Source organism: Camelina sativa, chromosome 15, assembly GCF_000633955.1.
Source record: "Camelina sativa cultivar DH55 chromosome 15, Cs, whole genome shotgun sequence".
Lineage (NCBI taxonomy): Eukaryota > Viridiplantae > Streptophyta > Magnoliopsida > Brassicales > Brassicaceae > Camelina > Camelina sativa.
Window position 1 is genome coordinate 6,650,259 of NC_025699.1, and position 17,134 is coordinate 6,667,392.

Sequence of the window (17,134 nt, forward strand, 5' to 3'; positions counted from 1 at the left end):
TGGAATCAGTTAAGACCTCCAGGTTCATCACTGAGGTGGCTCCGGCTAAGTTTATATCGGCAACGAGAGAACCATTCAAGAACATGTTGACAACAATTTCCGAGGAAGACTTTGACTTTGAAGAACTAGTCAGAGCCACTGCAGAGAGACTCTCTTCTTCTTGTCCAGGCACCTCCTCCTGGTCTCTTGCTCACTACTCCAAGATCAACAGACTCTCTTCTTCTTAAATACCATTCAAATTGCTACTTTCCCAAAATGCATTTCCTTATTTCAATAAAACCGAAGAAACCATACGTTTCTTGGCCCAAATCAACTTTAAAGAGAATCCATTTTTTTTTGTAATCTCTTCAGCATCAGAATATTTTTTTTTATCTATTTCTCGTTGTTGAATGTTCTCCTAATTCACTTTGTGTTTATCGAATCTCGAATTACCTATGATCGATCCCAAATGTCTAAAGAATACAAACAAAAAATCCACGAACGTTCTTATATAATTTCCACAGGACTGGTAATAAATTTTGTGTGTAAGAAGTTTCATATCGATACGAGAACAAAAAGAAGGCTTTATATTATACAGAATGAGATATCTATTAATTTTTCCTTTTCCGGTAATTTACTTTTTACTCTCTTCCAAAAATGTAATAATAAGAGACCCTCATAGGAAAAAATCTCGATCCGCTCTCACTGTATCACACACCAACCAGATGGGTTAAGCAATGATGGAAAATGAGGACTGAAGAGTGTGTTGTGGGGAACCAAGTAGGGGATTTAAGCATCCAAGTCATTTTGGTTTAAGCAAAACCAATGTTTCACGAGTACTTCTTCTTGCTAATTTCCCAGATACGGCTTACCAGATCTGCTTTTAGTTCTTCTGGAATCTGCGATTTTAAACTTGTTTTTACATCTTCAATCAACCTCCTCCTGCAACAACACAAAGTTCCAAACCATCCACAAAATGAATTAACATATGATGATTATAATGAAGCACGTAGCTAAAAGAGGTTCCACATATATGCAGATTCTAGCTACTATACTCAAGCAAGAGGCAGTGAAAATATGAGAAGATTATTAGTTGAGAACAGCAAAAAAGTCAGGTTTCACTTACTTTAAGTCGTTACCATCTTCTCCTCCTGATTGCTCTGTGCGCAATCTCTTCTTGGCACGCATGGAGATTTGTACCTTATCATACCATCCGCATGACCGTAGATGTGACAGCGCATCTTTCTTCAGGCTGAGAAAATTTGCAAACACAATCAAATATAGGTTAGCTATGGCGTCAGATATAATCTTGAGTATTAAGCAAAACGCACAAAACTGAAATTACCTCTCTTTTATTGCTTCAAGTTCATTCCGAGATGACTCATCTTTCCTGAGCAAAATGCAAGGGTCTTCTTTTGTTGAAGAGCCCAAGGCTTTGGCTTGAGTGGTAGTAACATCGTTCTTCTCATTTTCCTGGTGATCAGTTTCATTTTGTGAGCCATTACTCTCGCATGGATTAAGGTTATCCTTGTGGTGATCACCCCCATTGCTGGAGCCATTACTATGCCCATTGGTTTGCAATGCCACTTTATGATTACTACTACTACCTGGTGCACAGCCGTTTTCTTTAACTCCATTGCCACCATTTTCAGTACCAAACTTTCTCTCCTTGCCAGAGAAAACTCTAGCTGACGAAACTGATACACTATTCTCTTTGTTCGCCTTCGGAGCTATGTTCTCATCTTGGTGGAAAGAAAGTAGTCTACCATTGACCGAGGGAGAGACCCTTTTGGCATTAAGGTTGACAAGGTTGACAGATATCTTCGCATGTGGCTTTAGAGGCGCCAATTCTACTTTGGAAGAAAGCAGGTTATCCTTTTGAAGGGCCTGCTCGGTTCGTGGTTTGGGTCCAATGAATTTATGGGGCTTTGTAGGAGCTAGGTTAGCCTTCTGGACGGACTGCTCGGCTTGACGTTTCATGTTGAAACCATTAAGGGGACCGATAAACTTCTGGGGCTTTGATGTCTCGCAGCCATTAACCTCAGGAGATGTAGTCCCATTGGATGTCACCAGAGTTTTAGCAGATGCTGGCCTCGGGTTTGAACGGCTGAAAAACAGGATATAAGCTTTCTCTGACAAAACCTCCTGCAAGGTGGAGCGTGAGACAAGAGAATCATTGCAGCAATACCATTGGCCCAAGGAATCCTACACAAAGGAGTTTTAGAAATCAGCCAGCAGTACAAGAGTTCGCGTTGCATAAAAATTTAAAAGGCAAGAAACGAACCTTAACGTATGCATAATAATGCCCAGATTCAGGAGAAAATCCTGCATGCACAATTATTCCAAAAAGCTTATACTCCGTTTGAGGGTCCTGCAATTTTTGGAATAGTAAATCACTTAACAAAATGTATGAATTGAAAAGAACAACTTAAGAATATATGAACGCTGCAACTTCATTCTATATTCTATATGCAAATCATGTCAAAAGGATTAATCAGGTTGAAATTCCAGTTAAATGCTACACTAAAACACTATAACCTTGAACTTTCTGATATGCATCTAACTAGATATGTAACATCACTAACAAAAACTGGCAATAAACTTAAAGCTTAGTTGAAAGTGTCAGAATCTTGTACCTTGCTTGCTTTACTCATGAAGTTCGAGAGAACCAGAATCTCACCAAATGAAATGGCTTTATCTATCTTCCCACCATAAATACCCCCAAACCTCTGCAAAACCAATTTATTAAAACACAATAAACATATTATATCTATAATAACTGTCACATTTGGTAAACAGAACATGATAAACTTACTTTCAATTGAATAACAAGGACGTTAGGGGATTGGAGTATAGACATCTGCTTCCTTGCCGTCACCAATTTCGTACAGCTGAACAAATGGAAAAAGTTCAGTTATAATAAAAAAACAACAGAACCTCAAACAAATGGAAAGAAAGGACAACTAGAAGATTCAAAATCACTTACCTCTCACATCTATACTTATTGTTGCCATCTAAAATCTCAGGCTGAAAGAACTTTTGCAACGATTCCTTCAATGAGCTACTGTTCAAAATCTCAAGACTGATATCCATAATCTCATCCGCTTTATTAGACTCAGCACCACATGACAAACACTTAATCTGGCTCTGCAAAGAGCCACCAAAAATCTCCATCACAGCAGTAGTATTGCCATTAAAGGGCTCATTACCCTTGACTCGCAACTTCTTTAAGCGGAGAGATGTATTGTGGCATGCATCAATGACATACCGCAAGAACTCATGAGCGTCTTCTTGACGACCAAACTTAAAATGCTCAGCAAAAATTTTAAGGCAGCTTGAAATCTTGTTAGGCGCATCGGTTGTTAGATCCACACTAAGAGACCTTGCTATTCTTCTCTCTACTATGCAGAAAGGACAGTCCCGTTTCCGCTCCCCATCCACAAACGAGTCGCCTAAACACATCACCAACCAAAAGCGTCAGAACAACAAATGAATTATAAGAACAACAAAAGAAAGCTCCTAAGAAATAGAACTATCTCTGATACAGTATATCCAAAAGTATATAAGCAAACTACAATACCAAAAACCTGTATGAAGCTCATGATCAACTTCCTAATGTAAAAGTCTCGAATCACGGTATCAGCCAATAACCTTAAAGCGTAGAATCAATACGGAACAAAAGCGAGAAGTAATCTAATCGAAGCAACATAAGAATAAAACGAGAGAGAGAGAGAGGGAGAGGGAGAGAGGCGTACAGTGAGAGGAGTGTTTGTGAGTAAGGCAGAAATTAGCGAGAGGAGGAGTGTAAGTGAGGCACTGAAGGACACTATTGAGGTAGCAGGTGTTGCCGAGATTTCGTAACCCTAAGGGAGGACCATTCCTACGCTTCTGACTCAGTAGACTCGGCATCCAGCTCATCTGCAGTTTATTATATCCCATTCAAAATCGGTTATTCTCCGCCGGAGATAACCACACAAGCAACCGCTCATCGCTGACTCGCCGCCACGGCGTAGCCAACAGCTGCGATCGCATCTCCCTCCGCCACCAACAACGAGGCGTTTGTTTTTCTCTTTCTCTGTCTCTTGTCTCTAATTCACGCGCTTAGGCTTCGCCGTCAATTTCTAGAAGGAATTTTATGGGAAGATTTAACGATTTCGGAAGAGGAAGAAGATCGAATTCGATGAAGGTAACTGCCGAGGGAAGAGACCCGCCCAGCAACAAACCCCACAAATCCTTCGCGATGTTATAATTACCCTTCTCCTTTTTTTTTTTTTTTTTTTTTNTTTTTAATTTAAATATAAATTTCCAGGTTGGTGAACAAAAAAGGAAATACTCGTTACTGGGCTTTTTAGGCCCATTTTTAAGCCAATAGGAAATCACAACACATTTATCTCCATTTAATAATATTTTAATTTAAGCTGATGATAATAATAAATGTCAAAAAGATATAACTGATGATAGATATTATTACCTAAAAACAAAATTTAGTTCTTGAAAAGGAAAAAAATCAAGCAAAATTAAATCTTTTTTTATTTATTTTCTGCCATATGTGAATGACAAATCATATTCATATTATTACTAAACCTACAAATTGTGAATAAAAATGATGAGAATTGAATAATTTGATTAAATCTCTGTTTTTTTTTTTGGTACAGATGGTTTGTGTAAGTTGTATAATTCGTACGGTACATATGACAAAACAAACAATCAAAAGATTACCTCAAAGACTGATGATGAGAAGAGAAACTACATTTTTTTAGGCCAATCATCATCTCTCTGTATTAGTATTAGCTTGTGACACTAACGATATTGATTCACCATCTGCTGGAGTTTCTGAGGGAACTTTGGATGCTTCTTTCTTCAGCTTATGGTTGTTATATGCCGCTACACCGGCAATGGCTGCGTATGACAAACATAAGAGGAAGCTTCATGATAATGCTCATGTTTCTAAACCGACTAATGATGTGAATGTGAAAAGTTTTTGTCTTACCAATGGCGTAACCGAAAAGGTTGATGATTGTGAGTTTTGTATCGGCAAAGAGAAGAGCTGAGACCAAGACAACCACCCAATCCTTGACAACGCCAGCAACTCGGATAGTGAGAGCGCTCGTGTGAGAAATCACCAGGAAAACCGACAAGTTGAGGGCAAATGTACATAGGGAATTAAGGGTCAACACTACAAAATGGAAGTTCCAAGTGCCATTGCCTTCCATCTTCGATTTCTCTAGAAAGATCCACGGTACAAACAAGCAAATAGCACTGCAAAAAGGAGGCATATAAATATAAAGTGAACTGTATAGGCTTACATAATGAGTGAACTGATTTGAGATGGCTTCTTCTTCGATTTCACTTACCTGCAGGGACTCACGTAGTACATAAGAGAGATTGGGTTTAACTTGATGCCCTTCCTCTTGACAAGAAGTTCCATGAAGATCAGCCTCAGTGCTTCTCCAACGACACCACCCATTTGGTAAACCACTCCAATCCAGTTGATATTTAATTCTCCATAAGAAGCCACTAAAACGCCGAAACTTATGATAGACATTATCAAAAGCATCCTGCAGCTCATCATTTCAAGTCCAGCAGCTACTCCAAGAATAAAGACAGCAACAGGCACTGCAAGTATGATTCAAGAATATATTGGTATCAACAGTTCCTCTTATCTAGATATATAAGAAGAAGTAGACATAAGACTAGAGCAGGAACAGATTCTTACTTATAGCCTTCAACATCTGCGCAAACGCAACTGATATGTAGAGGTAGGCAGTGTTTCCCAACCAGAGGGTCATCGCAAACATTGCACCTATTGGAATAACTGATGTAACGTATCTGAGTACATAAAGTAAGTTATTTATTACTTAACCATAGATCAATACTACATTGATAATTAAAATTATGGGTATTTTCAACTACTCCAAAAATCAAATTTCTTACGAAGTCTCTTTCCTCCTTACATTTCTAGTGTCATTCCTTCCTCAATCTTCACGATCTTCATGGAGAAATAAATAGAGAAAAAAAGAGAGACCAAAAAATTAGAATCTTTGCATTCACTATGCTTCTTATGAACATTCAATACATAAAAAACATTAATTGCAAGATTACCTTTAAAACTTTGGTAAGAAGAAAGCACAAGACAGAGGAAAAGATCATATGGAGTAAAGTCAATCCAAGCGGATAAGGGAAATTTATTTCCTTAGATGACAAAACCCACTGCAGAAGAGCAAATCAAAGACAAGAACAATTACGTCAGGAAGCAAAATTTCATTAACACAAACCATGTCTTGAGAGTAAAACAAGGAAATCGTTAATTGCTACAATATTGGACAGTGGTGATGAACTCTGATGCATAAGCAATAACAAACAGGTCGCCATTAGATACAATCAACTGCTCAGCAACAGTCCTCAAGACTTTAAAAATCGAGCTTATGTGATTACAATTTATCATCAAACAGAAGAACGTACACAGCACAAGGGACCAGGTTAAGAAGAAAGCAAACGCAATGCGATCAAACCTAAAAACAAGAACATTACACATAACCTATGCTTGAGTGAACACCTGATTTTGATTTCTACACTACCGATAGATTCTAAAATCAGCTAGTCAAGCAAAGCTCAATCCATACAAAAACTAGCGATCGGGTTTATAAAAGAGTAACAAAACAATACGATGCGAGACGAGAACACAGATCCAGGGAGGGATAGATTATGAGATTTAAGATAAACCTTATTGAAGAAGATTTGACCACTAGAAAGTGCGATGTAGAGTAAAATGTAAGCATAGGTCACGAATTCATCTCTCATAAAGCCTTTGCTCCGATCCGCCATTGAAACTAATAATTATGATCTCCGATTTAACGAAAACGTTTTCGCCTCTGTTTCTTCTTTTTCACTTTTCCGATTACTTTGTTTCCTTTTTGTTCTTTCGTCTTCTCCTTCACTGAGTGTCTGTATATATATTTCACTTTTTCAATATTCTCAAATCTCAAACAAATCAGCTAAATAAGAGAGACGATAACGACGACGACGTGTTTGTTTTGCATATTATGGGCTTTTTTCCTCACCACATTTAAAGCTCAATATTTTTGGGCTTTTATGCTTCAAATTAGGCCCATGAATCCTGCTCATCTTACTTCGGACTACTCTATTTGTTGTTGTTCTGTGGTGTTATCGTCAGTTTCAATTTCATCATCCATATTTGGATTTATGTATGTGTCTCTAACAAAAAAAAGAAAGAAAAAATTGTGAAATTGTTATTATTTTTCCTCGAGAACGTGAACGATAATACTTAAGAAAATCTAAGGAACACACAAGTTGCTTGTGTGGATTAGACCCAACCCATCCTGATTTTTGTCTGTATCTCCTCAACGATTCTTCACCTCCAGCTTCTCATCCTATCAAAAATATATATTATTAACACTTAAACCAAAATATAAAAGTTAAGATATATATGATATAAGCTTTCAATCAACACCCTTCATCTCTCTCGAGAGCTTCATTCCCAATCAAGGTGTGTGTTGTGAGAGATTATGTGTTTCAAGACCAAACAGAAACACTGTGTTTTGAATTCTTGAGATTAGAAATAGTTGTTATGACAGTCTGAATTACACAAAAGGTGGCTGACTAACTTCAGGCTTTTTAACTCTTTTTGACAGAGACAAGCATCGTCGAAAGATGGAGATCACAAACGTTACCGAGTATGACGCCATCGCAAAGCAGAAGTTGCCTAAGATGGTTTACGACTACTATGCGTCTGGTGCAGAGGACCAATGGACTCTTCAAGAGAACAGAAACGCTTTTGCAAGGATCCTGTGAGTTGTTATTTTTTTTTGTTATGATAAGATTACACTTCTTGTTGTTGTTGGTTTTTACAAGAGATGTGATTTGATATATGCATACCTTTGGGATGTTTTAATAGCTTCCGGCCTCGGATTTTGATTGATGTGAACAAGATTGATATGGCAACAACCGTCTTGGGGTTCAAAATCTCCATGCCGATCATGGTTGCTCCTACTGCCATGCAAAAGATGGCTCACCCTGATGGTAAATGACGTTTTGCTTTTCCCTAAAACAGTATGTAGAAACTAGCTGTAGTATCACTAGAGACAAAGACTAAAGCAAGTTCTAATGGAAACTAATGCAGGGGAATATGCTACGGCTAGAGCTGCGTCTGCTGCTGGAACAATCATGGTATGTTATTCTATTGTCACGAATGGTCCTTGAAAGAAATATAACCTTCTCAGTGTTTAGAGCTTCTTAATCCACAATCCATGCATAACCATGTCTCTGACTTGTGATCATTTCTTCCATGATATTTCAGACACTTTCTTCATGGGCTACTTCTAGTGTTGAGGAAGTTGCTTCCACAGGGCCAGGGATCCGATTCTTCCAGCTCTATGTAAGTAATTTAAGTCGCTTGATAAACAATCCTGAATTAAGTGGTCACACTTGATAGCTCACACGTTATGATTGTTCTGAGTAGGTATATAAGAACAGGAAGGTGGTTGAACAGCTCGTGAGAAGAGCCGAGAAAGCTGGGTTCAAAGCCATTGCTCTCACTGTAGACACCCCAAGGCTAGGTCGCAGAGAGTCTGATATCAAGAACAGGTAAAGCCGCATCTATGGAAATGTAATAAAGAGTTGATTAACTAGACTCGAACATGCAAACATAAGCTAAATAAATCTTAGACTGATTAACGATGGTGTGTTCTTCTATTACAGATTCACTTTGCCTTCAAACCTGACATTGAAGAACTTTGAAGGTCTTGACCTTGGAAAGATGGACGAGGCAAGAATTGATCCGATAGTATCCATAACTTTATTTTGAAAAGTGGCGATGATCCACTCAAAAATTTGTTCTAAAGCATACTGTTTTGTTTCCTGATTATGTTCCTAAACTTGTTATGTTTCCACCTGCAGGCCAATGACTCTGGTTTGGCTTCATATGTTGCTGGTCAAATTGACCGTACCTTGAGCTGGAAGGTAAGAGAACATAACAAATTATCAGATAACACAGCAAAACCGAGTAGTTGGAAACAAAAACATGATTCAGATTACTCTATATTTTTCATCTACAGGATGTCCAGTGGCTCCAGACAATCACCAAATTGCCGATTCTTGTCAAGGGTGTTCTTACAGGAGAGGATGGTGAGTTACCATCTGACAAACAAATGTTTCCAACACTTTAGTTTCATAGGAATACCTGACAAGGTCAACTATTATTTTCATCATGCAGCAAGGATAGCGATTCAAGCTGGAGCCGCAGGGATCATTGTGTCAAACCATGGAGCTCGCCAGCTTGACTATGTCCCAGCCACAATCTCAGCCCTTGAAGAGGTAGATCATTCTCAACTATAAGCATCAATGTTTGTTCTCAAGAAAGTGTTTTGTCCAACAATTTCAGTTCTGTTCTCTTGCATTTAGGTTGTCAAAGCGACACAAGGAAGAGTTCCTGTCTTCTTGGATGGTGGTGTTCGACGTGGCACAGATGTCTTCAAGGCACTTGCACTTGGAGCCTCCGGGATATTTGTAAGCATCTTATGTCCATTTATCACTTGAAAGCCAACTTGAACCTATTGAACGTAATAACACAGGATTTCTAATACCCTCAATCTCACAGATTGGAAGACCAGTGGTATTTGCACTAGCTGCTGAAGGAGAAGCTGGAGTCAGAAAGGTGCTTCAAATGTTACGTGATGAGTTCGAGCTAACCATGGCACTAAGTGGGTGCCGGTCTCTCAGTGAAATCACCCGCAACCACATTGTCACCGAATGGGATACTCCACGCCATTTGCCAAGGTTATAGAGAGAGACAAAAGAAAACAACAACAATACAGAGCATGTAATGCCTAAACCTATTCATATTCTGATTGATCACATGGCTTTTTACTCTGTTTTTTTTTTCTTTTAAAAAAAAAATGTATCTCAAGACTTGTTTTCTCCCTATATCGGATCACAAACCTAGAGATTCTCTGTAATGCTATTTGGCTACTTCTACTTTCAGTCCATTCTTCTTGCTTGTACAATATATGTTGATCTCTCTAACTCTAAGCTACCCATGTATTCTATAATCTGATAGACACTAGCATAGTCCTATCTTACTCTTACGTTGCTCAAAAACCTCCCACACACGCAATTCAATCTGTGACATATACTAACAGCTGCCAGAAACCTTACGATAGCTAGCAATGAACACAGATCCAGGAGAAGATCGAGGTTTATAACAATCAAATTATACCTCATTGAAGAAGATTTGCCTCACCTCCTCTCTTCGTTCTCTTCACTTGGTGTAATCCATTTTGTTCCAATTTCTCCTCAGTCTCAACAACTGTGTTGGGCTCTGTCTCGCATTGTAAAGCCCAAATAGAATTTGGCTCACTCTTGGATAATTGGATTATAAAGAAAGAAAAACAATTGGTTTACGAATTATTTATTTTTTCGTGGAAAGTTTAAGAAGTAAGAACGATAATATGGAAGAAAATATGACACACACAATCCCATCAGCTTTGTCCTTATCTCCTCAAACCATTCTTCACCTCCAGCTTCTCATCCATACTATCTTTTTCCATTGCCAACAATTTCAACTGTTACCGAAAAAAAAGAAAAAAAGAATAAAATATTATTAATTCATCACAAAATATTAAACATTTAACCAAATATAATATAACAAGCTTTGCTTACCACTCACACTCTTCATCTCTCCGCAGAGCTCCATTCCAATCAAGGTACGTGAGATTCTCTCTTTAGACCAAACAGAGTTCATCGACATGTTCTCGCTCACGTAGCTATGACTCTATGTCTGAATTTCCCAATAGCTAACTAACACCTTCTTTTTTATTTATTTTTGCTCTTTTTGACAGACCAACTTCCGAAAATGGAGATCACAAACGTTACCGAGTATGATGCCATCGCAAAGCAGAAGTTGCCAAAGATGGTTTACGACTACTATGCATCTGGTGCAGAGGACCAATGGACTCTTCAAGAGAACAGAAACGCTTTCGCAAGGATCCTGTGAGTTTTCTTATGACATGATATTTTATTGTTTGCTATTGGTTTTTACATGAGATTTATTGCATACCTTGGGTTGTTTAATAGCTTTCGGCCTCGGATTTTGATTGATGTGAGCAAGATTGATATGACAACCACCGTGTTGGGTTTCAAGATCTCGATGCCCATCATGGTTGCTCCTACAGCCATGCAAAAGATGGCTCACCCTGATGGTAAATAAATATTGAGTTATGTAGAGACTACAGAGTGAAAACTTGTTTTAGTATAGCTAGAGACAAAGACTAAGGTTGATCTAACCACTCTTTTGTAAACTAACGCAGGGGAATATGCTACAGCTAGAGCTGCATCTGCAGCTGGAACCATCATGGTATGTTATTATATCATTACGATATATTTTATCCAAAGCAAGATTGATAACCTTTTCGGTGTTTGGAGATTGTAAATCCACGACCCATGCATACCCATGTCTCTGGTTTGACTTATTTTCTTCCATGATGTTTCAGACACTATCTTCATGGGCTACTTCCAGCGTTGAAGAAGTTGCTTCCACAGGGCCAGGGATCCGATTCTTCCAGCTCTATGTAAGTAATTTAAGTCGCTTGATAAACAATCCTGAATTAAGTGGTCACACTTGATAGCTCACACGTTATGATTGTTCTGAGTAGGTATATAAGAACAGGAAGGTGGTTGAACAGCTCGTGAGAAGAGCCGAGAAAGCTGGGTTCAAAGCCATTGCTCTCACTGTAGACACCCCAAGGCTAGGTCGCAGAGAGTCTGATATCAAAAACAGGTAAAGCCGCATCTATGGAAATGTAATAAAGAGTTGATAGAGCTAAGAAATTTATAGATTAACGATCTGTGTTCTTCTACTACAGATTCACTTTGCCTTCAAACCTGACATTGAAGAACTTTGAAGGTCTTGACCTTGGAAAGATGGACGAGGCAAGCATCGATCAGATAGTATCCATAACTTTAATTTTTAGTAGTGGCATGATCCACTCAAAAAACAAGTTCTAACGCATACTGTTTTGTTTCCTGATTATGTTCCTAAACTTGTTATTTTTCTACCTGAAGGCCAATGACTCTGGTTTGGCTTCATATGTTGCTGGTCAAATTGACCGTACCTTGAGCTGGAAGGTAAGAGAACATTACAAATTATCAGATAACACAGCAAAACCGAGTAGTTGGAAACAAAAACATGATTCAGATTACTCTATATTTTTCATCTACAGGATGTCCAGTGGCTCCAGACAATCACCAAATTGCCGATTCTTGTCAAGGGTGTTCTTACAGGAGAGGATGGTGAGTTACCATCTGACAAACAAATGTTTCCAACACTTTAGTTTCATAGGAATACCTGACAAGGTCAACTATTATTTTCATCATGCAGCAAGGATAGCGATTCAAGCTGGAGCCGCAGGGATCATTGTGTCAAACCATGGAGCTCGCCAGCTTGACTATGTCCCAGCCACAATCTCAGCCCTTGAAGAGGTAGATCATTCTCAACTATAAGCATCAATGTTTGTTCTCAAGAAAGTGTTTTGTCCAACAATTTCAGTTCTGTTCTCTTGCATTTAGGTTGTCAAAGCGACACAAGGAAGAGTTCCTGTCTTCTTGGATGGTGGTGTTCGACGTGGCACAGATGTCTTCAAGGCACTTGCACTTGGAGCCTCCGGGATATTTGTAAGCATCTTATGTCCATTTATCACTTGAAAGCCAACTTGAACCTATTGAACGTAATAACACAGGATTTCTAATACCCTCAATCTCACAGATTGGAAGACCAGTGGTATTTGCACTAGCTGCTGAAGGAGAAGCTGGAGTCAGAAAGGTGCTTCAAATGTTACGTGATGAGTTCGAGCTAACCATGGCACTAAGTGGGTGCCGGTCTCTCAGTGAAATCACCCGCAACCACATTGTCACCGAATGGGATACTCCACGCCATTTGCCAAGGTTATAGAGAGAGACAAAAGAAAACAACAACAATACAGAGCATGTAATGCCTAAACCTATTCATATTCTGATTGATCACATGGCTTTTTACTCTGTTTTTTTTTTCTTTTAAAAAAAAAATGTATCTCAAGACTTGTTTTCTCCCTATATCGGATCACAAACCTAGAGATTCTCTGTAATGCTATTTGGCTACTTCTACTTTCAGTCCATTCTTCTTGCTTGTACAATATATGTTGATCTCTCTAACTCTAAGCTACCCATGTATTCTATAATCTGATAGACACTAGCATAGTCCTATCTTACTCTTACGTTGCTCAAAAACCTCCCACACACGCAATTCAATCTGTGACATATACTAACAGCTGCCAGAAACCTTACGATAGCTAGCAATGAACACAGATCCAGGAGAAGATCGAGGTTTATAACAATCAAATTATACCTCATTGAAGAAGATTTGCCTCACCTCCTCTCTTCGTTCTCTTCACTTGGTGTAATCCATTTTGTTCCAATTTCTCCTCAGTCTCAACAACTGTGTTGGGCTCTGTCTCGCATTGTAAAGCCCAAATAGAATTTGGCTCACTCTTGGATAATTGGATTATAAAGAAAGAAAAACAATTGGTTTACGAATTATTTATTTTTTCGTGGAAAGTTTAAGAAGTAAGAACGATAATATGGAAGAAAATATGACACACACAATCCCATCAGCTTTGTCCTTATCTCCTCAAACCATTCTTCACCTCCAGCTTCTCATCCATACTATCTTTTTCCATTGCCAACAATTTCAACTGTTACCGAAAAAAAAGAAAAAAAGAATAAAATATTATTAATTCATCACAAAATATTAAACATTTAACCAAATATAATATAACAAGCTTTGCTTACCACTCACACTCTTCATCTCTCCGCAGAGCTCCATTCCAATCAAGGTACGTGAGATTCTCTCTTTAGACCAAACAGAGTTCATCGACATGTTCTCGCTCACGTAGCTATGACTCTATGTCTGAATTTCCCAATAGCTAACTAACACCTTCTTTTTTATTTATTTTTGCTCTTTTTGACAGACCAACTTCCGAAAATGGAGATCACAAACGTTACCGAGTATGATGCCATCGCAAAGCAGAAGTTGCCAAAGATGGTTTACGACTACTATGCATCTGGTGCAGAGGACCAATGGACTCTTCAAGAGAACAGAAACGCTTTCGCAAGGATCCTGTGAGTTTTCTTATGACATGATATTTTATTGTTTGCTATTGGTTTTTACATGAGATTTATTGCATACCTTGGGTTGTTTAATAGCTTTCGGCCTCGGATTTTGATTGATGTGAGCAAGATTGATATGACAACCACCGTGTTGGGTTTCAAGATCTCGATGCCCATCATGGTTGCTCCTACAGCCATGCAAAAGATGGCTCACCCTGATGGTAAATAAATATTGAGTTATGTAGAGACTACAGAGTGAAAACTTGTTTTAGTATAGCTAGAGACAAAGACTAAGGTTGATCTAACCACTCTTTTGTAAACTAACGCAGGGGAATATGCTACAGCTAGAGCTGCATCTGCAGCTGGAACCATCATGGTATGTTATTATATCATTACGATATATTTTATCCAAAGCAAGATTGATAACCTTTTCGGTGTTTGGAGATTGTAAATCCACGACCCATGCATACCCATGTCTCTGGTTTGACTTATTTTCTTCCATGATGTTTCAGACACTATCTTCATGGGCTACTTCCAGCGTTGAAGAAGTTGCTTCCACAGGGCCAGGGATCCGATTCTTTCAGCTCTATGTAAGTCATCTCGAGACCTTGTTGTTCATACTGAAAAAACCCGGTCACGCTTGATGGTTCACACGTTTCGATCGTTGAGTAGGTATACAAGAACAGAAATGTGGTTGAGCAGCTAGTAAGAAGGGCTGAGAGGGCTGGATTCAAAGCCATTGCTCTCACTGTGGACACCCCAAGGCTAGGTCGCAGAGAGTCTGATATTAAGAACAGGTAAAGCCAAGTCACTTGAAATATAACGAGAGTCTACTGGATTTTAATATGTGAACACATAGATCGAAAGCATAACATTCTTCTGCTACAGATTCACTTTGCCTCCTAACCTGACATTGAAGAACTTTGAGGGTCTTGACCTCGGAAAGATGGACGAGGTTAGCATTCATCAGATACTGTCGAGCTCTATAGCCTGAAATGAATACGATTCTCAGAAAGCAGTCTTAACTCAGAGTTGTTAGATTATCTTTCTTGAGAGTTCCTGAGCTAAATATGTTTCCACCTGCAGGCCGCTGACTCTGGCTTGGCTTCATATGTTGCTGGTCAAATTGACCGTACCTTGAGCTGGAAGGTAAACGGAGTAGTTTAAAAGATAAACAACAAACAGAGTTTTTAAAACTTAGAACAGAAACTTGATTTTCGACTGCTCTCACTTCATGAATAGGACGTCCAATGGCTCCAGACAATCACCAAATTGCCGATTCTGGTCAAGGGTGTTCTTACAGGAGAAGATGGTGAGTTACCATCTGACAAAACAAATGTCTGCTTCACTTTAAAGTTTAATAAAAAATACCTCACCACATCAACTGTAATTATCCTCCTACAGCGAGGATAGCGGTTCAAGCTGGTGCAGCAGGGATCATTGTGTCAAACCATGGAGCTCGCCAGCTTGACTATGTCCCAGCAACAATCTCAGCCCTGGAAGAGGTAGATCATTCTAGACTTAGAATACCAATTTTGGTTGTCAACAAGTGTTCTGCGTCCAACAATTTCAGCTCTCTTATCCTCTGTTCAGGTTGTCAAAGCAACACAAGGACGAATTCCAGTCTTCTTGGATGGTGGTGTTCGACGTGGCACAGATGTCTTCAAGGCACTCGCACTTGGAGCCTCCGGAATATTCGTAAGCATCATATGTCCTATTTATCAGAAAGCTAACTGAAACCAACGACAGTACAGTAACATAATATTATAATGCCCTCTCAATCTCAGATTGGAAGACCAGTGGTATTCTCATTGGCTGCTGAAGGAGAAGCTGGGGTTAGAAAGGTGCTTCAAATGCTACGTGATGAGTTCGAGCTGACCATGGCCCTGAGTGGATGCCGGTCTCTAAAGGAAATCTCCCGTAACCACATTACCACCGAATGGGACACTCCACGTGACAGTCCACGCCCTTTGGCCAGGTTATAAAGAGTCAGACCAACAACAAAATCGCAGAGGAACAGCAGCAACACAGACCATATAATGGCTAAACTTATTCATACTCTGATTAAGTCACTTGGCTTTTCTACTCTGCTACTTATCTCAAGACTTGTTTCTCCCTCTATCTGTATCATATACACAAAACCAAGCCTAGAGATTCTGTAATGCTATTTGGCTACTTCTTTCTTCAATCTTCAGTCCATCCTTCTTTCTAAATTCCATATATTTACATCCATACAAATAAGTTTCAGGGAACATAGCAATGAACACAGTGAGTATAGTGAATGCAACCGAACTCTTTATTAATCAAAACAAAAGCAACGGAGGAGGATTACATTTGACCCTATTTGAACAAACTGACATGTACAACAGAAGATAAAGATAAGCGTTCATTGCCGTATACAAAGCACACACGTCCTACAGATTCATGAGTTGTACTCAAGTCAGAGACCGAGAACTAACCATTCAAAACACACAAAATTCTAATTTTCAATTTAGAACGGCCAGATGTCAGATCCACCAGGTTTCTCCACAAGAATCCGATTGTACTCAGGCCTCGCCGTCTGCAAAAAGAGAAGCAAATCAACATGAGAAAAATTACGAACTGGAAACAAAATTGAGCTTTGTACAAAAGGAATTAGCAAAGAATTTTACCAGATCTTTGAAGATGACGTAGGTGATAAGGATGAAGAGAACAAAGAGGATCTCAAACTCAGCCAATCGGAAGAAATAGAATACTGAGTCAACAAACCGAGTTAGAAGAGAGTCGTCTCTCCTCATACCGACTCGATTCGTTCCAGCACGTCGGCCGATCATCTTCGATTTTAAAATCCTTTCGCCGGCTTATGATCACAGATCACCGTCGCTTCTCGTTTGCTCTCTCCTCCCGAATCTTACCGGCGATTTCGTTACCCGTCGACGAATAATAAGAAAATGTTTGCTTTTTAATTCACTAAAAGCCTTTTTCAACTCATATGGGCCGTTATTTTAAAAAGGCTTAA

General features: G+C 39.0%; 6 protein-coding genes across 10 annotated transcripts; 3 read left to right on the top strand and 3 right to left on the bottom strand.

Moving 5' to 3' along the window:
* Window positions 544-4,231, bottom strand: LOC104745714 (ubiquitin carboxyl-terminal hydrolase 25-like). The gene is made up of 8 exons (XM_010467029.2): window positions 3,735-4,231; window positions 2,966-3,431; window positions 2,795-2,870; window positions 2,616-2,708; window positions 2,264-2,350; window positions 1,325-2,184; window positions 1,106-1,231; window positions 544-921 (listed from the first exon to the last, which is right to left on the bottom strand). Exons 1-8 carry the CDS (start codon window positions 3,916-3,918, stop codon window positions 810-812), a joined length of 2,004 nt encoding a protein of 667 aa, XP_010465331.1. The 5' UTR covers window positions 3,919-4,231; the 3' UTR covers window positions 544-809.
* LOC104745715 (probable sugar phosphate/phosphate translocator At3g14410) lies at window positions 4,578-6,941 on the bottom strand. Of its 2 annotated transcripts, XM_010467030.2 has the most exons (7): window positions 6,703-6,941; window positions 6,082-6,189; window positions 5,934-5,968; window positions 5,696-5,808; window positions 5,334-5,595; window positions 4,970-5,238; window positions 4,578-4,878 (listed from the first exon to the last, which is right to left on the bottom strand). In XM_010467030.2, the coding sequence occupies exons 1-7, from the start codon at window positions 6,802-6,804 to the stop codon at window positions 4,748-4,750; spliced, it is 1,020 nt and encodes a 339-aa protein (XP_010465332.1). In that variant the 5' UTR covers window positions 6,805-6,941; the 3' UTR covers window positions 4,578-4,747. The 2 variants fall into 2 exon arrangements, with proteins under 2 accessions (XP_010465332.1, XP_019092599.1); XM_019237054.1 differs by lacking the exon at window positions 6,703-6,941 and having other exon boundaries at window positions 4,748-4,878; window positions 5,914-5,968; window positions 6,082-6,097.
* On the top strand, window positions 7,378-10,003 carry LOC104745716 (peroxisomal (S)-2-hydroxy-acid oxidase GLO2). Of its 2 annotated transcripts, XM_010467031.1 has the most exons (12): window positions 7,378-7,486; window positions 7,632-7,787; window positions 7,895-8,019; window positions 8,120-8,166; window positions 8,297-8,374; window positions 8,459-8,583; window positions 8,698-8,764; window positions 8,896-8,958; window positions 9,054-9,123; window positions 9,212-9,312; window positions 9,400-9,504; window positions 9,596-10,003. In XM_010467031.1, exons 2-12 carry the CDS (start codon window positions 7,651-7,653, stop codon window positions 9,779-9,781), a joined length of 1,104 nt encoding a protein of 367 aa, XP_010465333.1. In that variant the 5' UTR covers window positions 7,378-7,486; window positions 7,632-7,650; the 3' UTR covers window positions 9,782-10,003. The 2 variants fall into 2 exon arrangements, with proteins under 2 accessions (XP_010465333.1, XP_010465334.1); XM_010467032.1 differs by lacking the exon at window positions 7,378-7,486 and having other exon boundaries at window positions 7,676-7,791.
* LOC104745717 (peroxisomal (S)-2-hydroxy-acid oxidase GLO2-like) lies at window positions 10,558-13,165 on the top strand. Of its 2 annotated transcripts, XM_010467034.2 has the most exons (12): window positions 10,558-10,700; window positions 10,836-10,986; window positions 11,071-11,195; window positions 11,304-11,350; window positions 11,487-11,564; window positions 11,649-11,773; window positions 11,859-11,925; window positions 12,058-12,120; window positions 12,216-12,285; window positions 12,374-12,474; window positions 12,562-12,666; window positions 12,758-13,165. In XM_010467034.2, the coding sequence occupies exons 2-12, from the start codon at window positions 10,850-10,852 to the stop codon at window positions 12,941-12,943; spliced, it is 1,104 nt and encodes a 367-aa protein (XP_010465336.1). In that variant the 5' UTR covers window positions 10,558-10,700; window positions 10,836-10,849; the 3' UTR covers window positions 12,944-13,165. The 2 variants fall into 2 exon arrangements, with proteins under 2 accessions (XP_010465336.1, XP_010465337.1); XM_010467035.1 differs by lacking the exon at window positions 10,558-10,700 and having other exon boundaries at window positions 10,875-10,990.
* LOC104745718 (peroxisomal (S)-2-hydroxy-acid oxidase GLO1) lies at window positions 13,720-16,335 on the top strand. Of its 2 annotated transcripts, XM_010467036.2 has the most exons (12): window positions 13,720-13,862; window positions 13,998-14,148; window positions 14,233-14,357; window positions 14,466-14,512; window positions 14,649-14,726; window positions 14,809-14,933; window positions 15,025-15,091; window positions 15,223-15,285; window positions 15,379-15,448; window positions 15,541-15,641; window positions 15,730-15,834; window positions 15,924-16,335. In XM_010467036.2, the coding sequence occupies exons 2-12, from the start codon at window positions 14,012-14,014 to the stop codon at window positions 16,119-16,121; spliced, it is 1,116 nt and encodes a 371-aa protein (XP_010465338.1). In that variant the 5' UTR covers window positions 13,720-13,862; window positions 13,998-14,011; the 3' UTR covers window positions 16,122-16,335. The 2 variants fall into 2 exon arrangements, with proteins under 2 accessions (XP_010465338.1, XP_010465339.1); XM_010467037.2 differs by lacking the exon at window positions 13,720-13,862 and having other exon boundaries at window positions 14,037-14,152.
* LOC109129245 lies at window positions 16,412-17,060 on the bottom strand. Its single transcript, XM_019237072.1, has 2 exons — window positions 16,788-17,060; window positions 16,412-16,696 (listed from the first exon to the last, which is right to left on the bottom strand). The coding sequence occupies exons 1-2, from the start codon at window positions 16,947-16,949 to the stop codon at window positions 16,628-16,630; spliced, it is 231 nt and encodes a 76-aa protein (XP_019092617.1). The 5' UTR covers window positions 16,950-17,060; the 3' UTR covers window positions 16,412-16,627.

Excerpts from the sequence above, each read along its gene's own strand:
- LOC104745714 (XM_010467029.2), bottom strand. The coding sequence starts at position 3,918 with ATGGGATATAATAAACTGCAGATGAGCTGGATGCCGAGTCTACTGAGT. Across the intron at positions 2,709-2,794 it reads TCCTTGTTATTCAATTGAAA|AGGTTTGGGGGTATTTATGG; the intron begins GTAAGTTTATCA and ends TTGGTTTTGCAG. Across the intron at positions 1,232-1,324 it reads CTTGAAGCAATAAAAGAGAG|CCTGAAGAAAGATGCGCTGT; the intron begins GTAATTTCAGTT and ends AAATTTTCTCAG.
- LOC104745715 (XM_010467030.2), bottom strand. The coding sequence starts at position 6,804 with ATGGCGGATCGGAGCAAAGGCTTTATGAGAGATGAATTCGTGACCTAT. Across the intron at positions 6,190-6,702 it reads GTCAAATCTTCTTCAATAAG|TGGGTTTTGTCATCTAAGGA; the intron begins GTTTATCTTAAA and ends GCTCTTCTGCAG. Across the intron at positions 5,239-5,333 it reads TACTACGTGAGTCCCTGCAG|TGCTATTTGCTTGTTTGTAC; the intron begins GTAAGTGAAATC and ends TCCTTTTTGCAG.
- LOC104745716 (XM_010467031.1), top strand. The coding sequence starts at position 7,651 with ATGGAGATCACAAACGTTACCGAGTATGACGCCATCGCAAAGCAGAAG. Across the intron at positions 8,375-8,458 it reads TCCGATTCTTCCAGCTCTAT|GTATATAAGAACAGGAAGGT; the intron begins GTAAGTAATTTA and ends TGTTCTGAGTAG. Across the intron at positions 8,765-8,895 it reads ACCTTGGAAAGATGGACGAG|GCCAATGACTCTGGTTTGGC; the intron begins GCAAGAATTGAT and ends TTCCACCTGCAG.
- LOC104745717 (XM_010467034.2), top strand. The coding sequence starts at position 10,850 with ATGGAGATCACAAACGTTACCGAGTATGATGCCATCGCAAAGCAGAAG. Across the intron at positions 12,121-12,215 it reads ACCGTACCTTGAGCTGGAAG|GATGTCCAGTGGCTCCAGAC; the intron begins GTAAGAGAACAT and ends TTTCATCTACAG. Across the intron at positions 12,286-12,373 it reads TGTTCTTACAGGAGAGGATG|CAAGGATAGCGATTCAAGCT; the intron begins GTGAGTTACCAT and ends TTCATCATGCAG.
- LOC104745718 (XM_010467036.2), top strand. The coding sequence starts at position 14,012 with ATGGAGATCACAAACGTTACCGAGTATGATGCCATCGCAAAGCAGAAG. Across the intron at positions 15,092-15,222 it reads ACCTCGGAAAGATGGACGAG|GCCGCTGACTCTGGCTTGGC; the intron begins GTTAGCATTCAT and ends TTCCACCTGCAG. Across the intron at positions 15,642-15,729 it reads CAATCTCAGCCCTGGAAGAG|GTTGTCAAAGCAACACAAGG; the intron begins GTAGATCATTCT and ends TCCTCTGTTCAG.
- LOC109129245 (XM_019237072.1), bottom strand. The coding sequence starts at position 16,949 with ATGATCGGCCGACGTGCTGGAACGAATCGAGTCGGTATGAGGAGAGAC. Across the intron at positions 16,697-16,787 it reads ACGTCATCTTCAAAGATCTG|ACGGCGAGGCCTGAGTACAA; the intron begins GTAAAATTCTTT and ends CTCTTTTTGCAG.